At 53.5% G+C, this 9747-nt stretch overlaps 1 protein-coding gene across 1 annotated transcript in view; it reads left to right on the forward strand.

Annotated features, from left to right (window-relative positions):
* LOC116860171 (ATP-binding cassette sub-family A member 17-like) overlaps positions 1–8693 on the forward strand; it is a gene marked incomplete at its 3' end in the record, with an annotated part of 57829 nt that extends 49136 nt beyond the window's left edge. The window contains 7 exon segments of the mRNA XM_032846064.1: positions 5601–5723; positions 5927–6006; positions 6994–7164; positions 7420–7610; positions 7747–7820; positions 8323–8616; positions 8619–8693. Of these exon segments, the coding sequence (XP_032701955.1) occupies positions 5601–5723; positions 5927–6006; positions 6994–7164; positions 7420–7610; positions 7747–7820; positions 8323–8616; positions 8619–8693 (1008 nt within the window).
* Between the last annotated feature and the right edge of the window lie 1054 nt (positions 8694–9747).

Raw genomic sequence — 9747 nt, forward strand, 5'->3', positions numbered from 1 at the left:
CAAATAAATAAATCTCTATCAGCCCTAAGCAGGAGAAATTATAAGAAATAAGTCTTTAGGAACGTTATAATAAAACTGCTGAAAAATAAACACAGGAAGAAATTTTTTTTGTTTTTTAAGCATTTGAGAGAGAGAGCGAGAGAGAGCACGAGCCGGGGGAGCAGCAGGCAGAAAGAGAAGCAGACTCCCTGCTGAGCAAGGACCCTGACATGGGGCTTGATCCCAGCACCTGGAGATCATGACCTGAGCAGAAGGCAGACATCTAACTGACTGAGCCCCCCAGGTGCCCCCACAGGAAGAAAATCTCGAAGGGACCCACTTCCAGACGAGGAGGAATCAGGTCGGCAGGTGATGTCTTAACAGAAATGGCAGTGACCAGAAGACAACAGGACAACACCTCAGAAATGACAGAAGCGTTAACAACCGGCCTATGAGAACACACTCCGTAAAGCCATGCTGTGAAAGGAAGGGCTGAAGAAGGTATTTTCACATAAACAAATACTGACAGGACAGACACCAGCATGTATGTGAAAAAAAAAAAAAAATCACAGACAGAGGGGCGCCTGGGTGGCTCTGTGGGTTAAAGCCTCTGCCTTCGGCTCAAGTCATGATCCCAGGGTCCTAGGATCGAGCCCCACATCGGGCTCTCTGCGCAGCAGGGACCCTGCTTCTCCCTCTCTCTGCCTTCCTCTCTGCCTACTTGTGATCTTTGTCTGTCAAATAAATAAATAAAATCTTTAAAAAAAAGTTTAAAAAAAAAACCACGACAGACAGAGCCATCTTTAAGCAGAGGGGAAAATTATCCCTAAAGACACAGGAAGGATTGAAAAGTGATTAAAAATAAATAAATAAATAAATAAATAAATGGAAATGTATGAGTTTTGATTAAACGAAGCTATAATAATAATAACGTCTTCTTGGATGGAACTAGAGGGTATCATGCTTAGCGAAATAAGTCAATCGGAGAAAGACAACCATCATATGATCTCCCTGATATGAGGGAGAGGAGATGCAACATGGGGGTTAAGGGGGTAGGAGAAGAGTAAATGAAGCAAGATGGGATTGGGAGGGAGATAAACCATAAGTGACTCTTAATCTCACAAAACAAACTGAGGGTTGCCAGAGGGAGGAGGGTAGGGAGAGGGTGGTGGGGTTATGGACATTGGGGAGGGTACGTGCTATGGTGAGTGCTGTGAAGTGTGTAAACCTGGTGATTCACAGACCTGTACCCCTGGGGAAAAAATATATTATATGTTTATAAAAAATAAAATTAAAAATAATAATAATAATAATAATAACGTCTTCTGAGGTTCGAAATACATACGCTGTGATGGGACACGACGGTGATGCCTGCCGGCCACAGGGCGTAAATGGAGTTAAGGGGCCTAGTTCCAGGAACGAGCACCCAGCACTAAATCAAGGACACACGCCATAGTCTCTGGGGGGACGAGAAGCCAGTACGGGGCACAGCAGGAAAATGAGAACAATTATGTGACCTAGGACGAGCAGGCACAAGCAGGAGGAGGAGCCCAGGGCACACAGGACAGGCAGCCCTGAAGAAGCTGGGGGACGGAACTCCCGAGGCATCAGGGAGCGCACTCGGTAGAAACAGACTGAAGACCAGTGGGAAGACCGTGGGGAAGGTACTCGTGGGCCGGAACATCAAGTCAGCACAGGGCCCGGCCACAGCGGCAGATTCACAAGTCCAGCGTGGGTCAGGAGAGGAGTGGATTTGCAAAATGTGGTCTATCCGTACGATAGGGTGCCATCCAGCTGCGTAAAGGAATGAAGGACGGACACCGGCTATGAGGCGGCCGGACCTGGAACCGGGATGTGGTGACAGAAGCCAATTACGGAAGGCCACGTATCAGGGACGCCTGGTGGGCTCCGTGGGAGGGGCGTGTGCCTCCTGATCTCGGCGTTGGGAGTTCAAGCCCCATGTTGGGTGTAGGTGTTCCTTAAATAAATTTTTTTTAAGATTTTATTTATTTAAGAGACAGCGAGCTTGCAAATAGGGGGAGAGGCCCAGGGCGAGGGAGAAGCAGACTCCTCGCAGAAGACGGAGCCCCATGTGGGGCTCAATCTCAGGACCCTGAGATGATGACCTGAGCTAAAGGCGAGAGTTGGATGCTCAACTGACTTAGCCACCCAGGAGCCCCTTTTAAGTTTTTTTTTTAAATTTATTTAATGGGGGCACCTGGGTGGCTCAGTGGGTTAAGCCACTGCCTTCGGCTCAGGTCATGATCTCAGGGTTCTGGGATCGAGTCCCACATCGGGCTCTCTGCTCAGCAGGGAGCCTGCTTTCCTCTCTCTCTCTCTCTGCTTGCCTCTCTGCCTGCTTGTGATCTCTCTCTGTCAAATAAATAAAATCTTAAAAAAAAAAAAATTTATTTAATGGGCGCCTGGGTGGCTCAGTCAGATAAGCGTCTGCCTTCGGCTCAGGTCAGGATCCCCGGGTCCTGGGATGGAGCCCCGCATCAGGCTCCCTGCTCCACGGGGATCCTGCTTCTGCCACTGCCTCTGCCCCACTTTGCCCTCGCTCTCCTCCTTGCACACTCTCTTTCTCAAAAATAAATAAATAAATCTTTAAAAACAATTTTTAAATCAAGGCCATATGTTATATGATTTGCTTTGGGTGAAACGCCCAAGAGAAGCAAATCTGGAGACCAGTGGCTGCCGGGGGCAGTGCAGTGAATGCTAACGGGTATGCGGTTTCTTTGGGGGAAATGAAATGTTCTAGACTTGACTGTGATCACAAAGGCACCCCTCTAAGTATGCTAAAAACCACAGAATTGTATACATTCAATTCGTGAATATGGTGAATTCCATGGCACGTGAGTTGCGTCTCAATAAAGCTGCTATAAAAGGCAAGGAACGGGGCGCCTGGGGGACTCAGTTCAGCACTCGGCTCGATTTCAGCTCTGGTCATGGTCTCAGGGTCGAGGGATCGAGTCCCACGTCCGGCTCTGCACTCAGCACAAAGTCAGCATGGGATTCTTTCCCTCTTCCTCCCCCGACTCGCACACATGGTCTTTTTTTCTCTCAGATAAGTAAATAAAATCTTAAAAAAGGGAAGGGAGGAATGAACCAAAAAACAAACGAGGAAAGGAAGCGAGAGGAGGAGAAGGGACACAGCAGCTGGTCGTGGACAGATTCTGAACCTGGTCTTACTGTCACCAGCCCTCCAGCCCGCAGACCTTTCCTGAAGCTCACGCAGAAGTACCAACTTGTCCCATAAACTCAAGGGACTAGAAATGTACATTTCTCTGTGTTATTTAGAATCAAATGGCATCTTCCAGGAAATCGGACGTCGGCCTCCCCACAGCCCTTCTTCACATTGCCTCCTGGCATCCACGTGACCTCACCGTTAGAAATGGGGGATTTACGTCTAGTTCAGCCTGCCCCTCCATCCCTCCTCTTTCTCCTAGAAATCTCGCACGGGTTCATCTCATCAGTGAACTCCTCACTCTGCCTCCTTCTCACCACTGTTTAGATGGACAAGCCCTTTCAAGCATTCTTTTGTGTTTTCTAAGCTATATTTTTACCAGGATGTGCTGGTGTTCCCAGCCACAGCTTGGACGTGACACGCGTTTCCGTGAGCCACGCTCATCGCCCCGGAATCGTGTGGCTCCACTGAGGGGTTGTCCTTGGCCCACGCTGAACAGTGTCTGTGGCCACCCTAGCCCAGCCCCAGTGTACTACAGGCTCAGGTGTGTAAGAACATTACATTCCTTCATTTTCTTTATATCACATTACATTTTCAAGGCTTCTACCCCAAAACTGTTTCAAGAGATAGAAAACCTATAGAGACTCAAACCAGACGTGAATGGAACTACGGGTCAAAGATCTATGCCTTCTTGGGACTCCTGGGGGGCTTGGTCGGCGAAGCGTTTGCTTTCAGCTCAGGCTGTCACTCAGGGTCGCAGGCTCCAGCCCCACATCAGGCTCCCTGCTCAGTGGGAAGTCTGCTTCTCCCTCTGCCTCTGCTGCTCCCCGCCTTCCCAAACAATTAAAATCTTTAAAAACAAAACAGTCAAAAAACAAAGAAAACCAAAACCAAAAACAACCCTCTACCTTGTTCATGACTAAACAATTTTCAGCAAACTACAAATAGGAGAATCATCAGGTTAAAATCACCTGATGAGAGCGACCTACCAGAAATGCTCATATCTCGTAGTGTGAGTCGCTTGCCTGCATGTTGCTCCTGGTGGCAGATGTCTTCAGGCAGATGTCATCACCACGCTCAGCGGTGTGATGTTCCCGGTGCATTCTCCCCTCGTTCACTCCATCCAGGTGGTGTCCCCGTCTGCGTCCGGTCAGAGCACAGCACGCCGCCCCTACCAGGGGCACCCAGAATGGCTCCTCGCTTCCGTGGGGACACAGATGGGAAGAAGAGCATTGGCTATTTCTCAAGAATGGTATCTGACCACTTTCATCATCTACTTCAGGGGAGCCCTTGGCCAGGGGCACAAACGAGGGCACAATTCAATGCAAGTTTATAAAGCCAAAAAGGGAAATAACTCACATGTGCCTGAGTTTTTTAATAAACAGCTAAATAAAATCTAGAAGACTTCCCTGACTGGCAAAGTAGCAGTTCAACTGAATTGGATTAGACACGTATTTCTTGACTGAGAAAAATCTTTAAGACATAATGTTGAGGGGCGCCTGAGTGGCTCAGTTGGTTGGGCATCTGCCTTCAGCTCAGGTCATGATCTCAGGGTCCCAGGATCAAGCCCCATGTCAGGCTCCCCGCTCAGAGGGGAGCCTGTTTCTCCCTCTCCCTCTGCTCCTACCTCCTGCTCATGCTCGCTCTCTCTCTGTCTCAAATGAATAAATAAAATCTTAAAAAAAAAAAAAAAAGACATCAGGCTGAGTTAGAAAGGTGATTTGCAGAACGGCAGAGGATAGTGTTTTGGCAATAACAGACACACAACCAGTCCTCTGCTGGGAGCCAGCTGACGTTCTAGCAGCCTTCCTGCAAGTGTTCTACAGAGGAAACCTACTTACGGATTACACGTCTAATAGAAAATATTCTTGGGACGCCTGGGTGGCTCAGTTGGTTAAGCGGCTGCCTTCGGCTCAGGTCATGATCCCAGCGTCCTGGGATCGAGTCCCTCATCGTGCTCCTTGCTCGGCGGGGAGCCTGCTTCTCCCTCTGCCTCTGCCTGCCTCTCTGTCTGCCTGTGCTTGCTCACTCTCCCTCTGTCTCTGACAAATAAATAAATAAAATATTTAAAAAAAAAAAAAAGAAAATATTCTTAGCGGGGGGAATACAGCACCTTCTACTGCCCAGATGCCGTCTTGGTAACGAGAGGCAGGGAGGCGGTGGGCACTGAGGATTCATGCCAGGCAGGCAGGGGGAAGGGCCCCATGTGTGCGTATACACAGACAGTGGCCCGGCCGCGAGCACCCCATCTGGGCTCCCTGATGCCACTGTTGTCCCACTCCCCCCACGTAGCGCACGTCCGTGCACACGGCCCATACTCAGAGCAGGGCCGGAGCCTGGCGGGGGCGAGGCCAGGCTGCGTGTCCAGGCCCTGCACGCAACTGGCGGCTCTCCTTCTGATGGGCCCCCCTCTTGGGCTGTGCTCCAACCCCAGGTGCGGTCCCAGATTGGCTACTGTCCTCAGTTTGACGCCCTGCTCAACCACATGACGGGCCGGGAGACGCTGGTCTTGTACGCCCAGATCCGGGGCGTCCCCGAGTGCCACATCGCCACCTGCGTGGAACAAATTCTTTTTTTTTTTTTTTTTAAAGATTTTATTTATTTATTTGACAGAGAGAGATCACAAGTAGATGGAGAGGCAGGCAGAGAGAGAGAGAGGAGGAAGCAGGCTCCCCACTGAGCAGAGAGCCCGATGCGGGACTCGATCCCAGGACCTTGAGATCATGACCTGAGCCGAAGGCAGCGGCTTAACCCACTGAGCCACCCAGGCACCCCGTGGAACAAATTCTTGACGACTTACTCATGCATGGGAACGTGGACAAGCTGGTGAAGACCTACAGGTGAGGCCTCCGCCCCCACTAAGGTTAGGTGCTCCCGCTCTCCTCCGTGCAGGCCAAGACCGTGAGCTCCGGGTTTGGGGTGGCTGTGCAGTACGCGTGCCATGGGGCAGATTTGCAGGAGGCGGGCCCATCCTGCAGATGCAGGGGTCTGTGGTCTGGGCTGCCCGGAGGCACTGCTCCCGCTCCGCCCCGGGGGGAGGTGGGTAGGTGGGTAAGAACAGGTAGCATCACAGGTGTTACCGTCCCGCATGTTCCAGAGGGCCTCGATTTTTGGTAGGCTCGCCCGTTACCGTATCTCGCTGTGTCTGGGGCATCTGAGCTGCCGATGTTCAGGTGAGAGACTGAAGGGGTCTTCCTCCCTACTCCGTGGCCACTGATTGGGAACCCAGTGCCCTTAGCATCGGAAGCCGGCCGGTCTCAGGACTTCCTCCGGTGTGTGCAGCGCCCCCTGGAGGCTGATGACAGTATTGCACTCCTGGGACAGGGACAGTGGAGAGTCCCAGGGGCCAGTCGCTTGGCTCTTCCCTCCCTGCTGGCTAGGGTTTCAGACAGGTTTTTGTACTTCCCGGCATCTCTTGAAGATTAAACGAGTTAACACTTGCAAAGTTTAGAACTGCCCCCAAGCACGTTGTAAATGCCATGTGTTCATTTTTTAAAAAGTTCGCTAAAATGGTCCTCTGTTCTTAAGCCCCCAACACCAGAGACCCTCAGAGAAGACTCACGGACCATGTGCTCTCCGCGGACTGACCCCTGTGTCCGGGGCCATGACCTGTAGACTGTGGACAGCCAAGTCACAGTGCAACCTCACAGGAGGGTGGCGGGCCATGTCACTAAAGCCCCACTCAGGGGCTGTGGGATGCTTTCCCCACAGAGAACAGAAAGCCTGTGTGTGTGTGTGTGTGTGCGTGTGTGTGTGTATCTAGGGCGGGTGGGCTGCTGCTGATTGTTGGTTGCCATTCACTGCAACCCTGCCCCCTCTGCTCCCAGCGGCGGCAACAAGCGGAAGCTGAGCGCAGCCGTCGCCCTGCTCGGAGAGCCTTTGGTCGTCTTCCTGGATGAGCCATCCACCAGCATGGACCCCGTGGCCCGGCACCTGCTCTGGGACACCGTGGCCCGGGCCCGCGAGTCCGGCAAGGCCATCGTCGTCACCTCCCACAGGTAGAGCCGGAGTCTCCGGGGGTCGGTGGAAGAGGCTGGCTGGGTGGGGCCGGGGGCACAGAAGACCTGGCAGCAGCTGGGTCGCAGCCCCTGAGGAACGCGCCCAGCCTCGCCATGCGGGCCCCTCTCTGAACGTGGGAATCAGGAGCGGTTCGATCTGGCCGTGGACACCGGCCTCTCTGCGGGAGCCTCTGTCGCGGAAGGCGGGCGTCGGCATCCCCTGCCCCCCCGTCAGGCCTCCACCCCTCTCCCCAGCATGGAGGAATGCGAGGCCTTGTGCACCCGGCTGGCCATCATGGTGCAGGGTCAGTTCAAGTGCCTGGGCAGCCCCCAGCACCTCAAGAGCAAGTTTGGCAGCGGCTACTCCCTGCAGGCCAAGGTGCGGGGCGACGGGCAGCAGGAGGCGCTGGAGGAGTTCAAGGCGTTCGTGACCCTGACCTTCCCAGGTGAGGGCCACCACACAGAGGGACTCTATGCCTCAGCCCTGCCGAACCCCCCCACCCCCGTCCCTGACCCCTGGGAGGAGGGCCGTGACTCCATGGTCCCAGGCCCTCCGGGGAACACGGTGTCCTCTCCGTGCAGGCAGCGTCCTGGAAGATGAGCACCAAGGGATGGTCTATTACCACCTGCCCGGGGATGACCTCAGCTGGGCCAAGGTGAGCATGTATCTGGGCATCAGAGGGAGCAAACCTGTGATGTCACCTACTTTCTGGGGTGACGGGTTTCCTTTTCTTCATGAACGTTGCATTCACAGCATTTTTTTCTCTGCCATCTGCACGGTAATATTCACGCAGATTTCATAAAACACGAGGACTTGTGAGCCGGAAGAGACTTTCAGCTCCTCCTACCCCTCATTTCAGAGAGAGGGAAGCGGGTCCAGAGAGGGGACACCGCATGTGCAGGGTCCCACAGCACGCCAGAGATCCAGCTGGGGCTTCTGCCTGCTGGCCCCATGTCCAGGCAGTGCCTTTCCTTGAGATCAGACAGCTGACTTCCCTAGGATTGACTTCTTGGGAAGTGCTCTGGGGACAGCTGAAAAAGAGATGGGTCTTTGAGGGGCTTCATCACACCCAAGACCCTCCCTCTTCCTACTCTCTGCTGCCTCCTCTCCCTTCCCTTGTGCCCATTATCCACAGTGGCCTCCCTTCTTCCCAAAAGGTGTTTGACATTCTGGAGCAAGCCAAGACGAAATTCAGGCTGCACGACTACTGTGTCAACCAAGTGTCTCTGGAGGACATTTTCCTGAGCTTCACCTGCTCTGTGCATCCAACCAAAGAGGAACACAAACAAGGGCAAGCAGAGCCAGCAGACCATTCACCAACGTCTCCACCTCCCTCTCCACTGCCCTCCCGGCCTCCCTCTCCACTGCCCTCCCGGCCTCCCTCTCCACTGCCCTCCCAGCCTCCTTCTCTACTGCTCTCCCAGCCTCCCTCTCCACCTCCCACCCAGCCTCCCTATTTTCCTCCCAGCCTCCCTCTCCACCTCCCTCTCTACTTCCCACCCAGCCTCCCTCTGAACCTCCCTCCCAGCTTCTCTCTCCATCTCCCTCCCAGCCTCCCTCTCCACTTCCCTGAGATGTTTACTTCCTATAATAAAGAGTGCACAGTCTGCCAAATGCTGCAAGGAGTACAAAAGCAGCTCATAGACACAGTGAGCTCAGTTCAGGGTCTGGGTGGCTCTCTGTGACACTGGGCCCTCTCACTTTAGAGGCCTGGTGGAGAACCTTGTTCCATTTCAGTGGAAAACGATCCCCTTGAGTCCTACTGGGTGGCTGCATGGCCTCCCTGAGACCTGGCTGTGTCAGCAGCCTCAGAGGTGCACCTGCCATGTCCTTTTAAGGTGCAGTGGCCTGGGGGTGACCACGGTTCTCATAACACCGTCCTTCTGAAAGCAAGAGAAAGGAGATTGACAAGTTTGCTAAGCGAAGTCTTAGTTTTTCGGCATTTGAGTATTGGGATTCATGAGGCTCCGTTTGATCTCTGCACCGGCCCCCCACCCCCGGTCCTTACAAATCCTAGGGGTGAGCCTGCACAAGGCAGCCCATCAACCCATAAAGTGTTACTCAGATGAATAACCTGAAACCTAAGGGACATCCATCCACTTCCGACAGTCAACAGGAAGTGGAACCAAGATTCAAGTCACAGAGAGGTTCTCAAAGTGGGGTTCCTAGGCAGCAGCTGGAAACATGCTAGAAATCCAGATTCTTGGGCCCCACCCCAGACCTGGCGAATTGGAAATACTTGGCGTGGGACCCGGCAATCTGTGTTAAAAGGCACTTCTGACGCCGCTCAGGTGTGACAGCCACTGAGTGCCGGCCTGTGTGCTCCAGGCCGAGGCTCGGGCCAGCCTCTGTGCACTCCTCTGGGACGTGCCCTGTCACGGAGCCTTTCTCCAGCCTTTGCAGGTAGCTCTCTCCCTCCTTTCTCAACCAAGCTCCTGGAAAGCAGTGTCTCCTGTCCCTCAGCGGACTTCCAGAGCAGTAGAGAAGGAGGCTGCGATCACCACTCACCCTAAATTGCGGCACTGCTCCACCCCTGGCGGCCACCCCGCTGGTCTCTCCACTCTCTCTCCTTGTGTCTGCTG

Source organism: Lontra canadensis, unplaced genomic scaffold (genome assembly GCF_010015895.1).
Source record: "Lontra canadensis isolate GAN:19392208 unplaced genomic scaffold, GSC_riverotter_1.0 scaffold171, whole genome shotgun sequence".
NCBI classification, from domain to species: Eukaryota; Metazoa; Chordata; class Mammalia; order Carnivora; family Mustelidae; genus Lontra; species Lontra canadensis.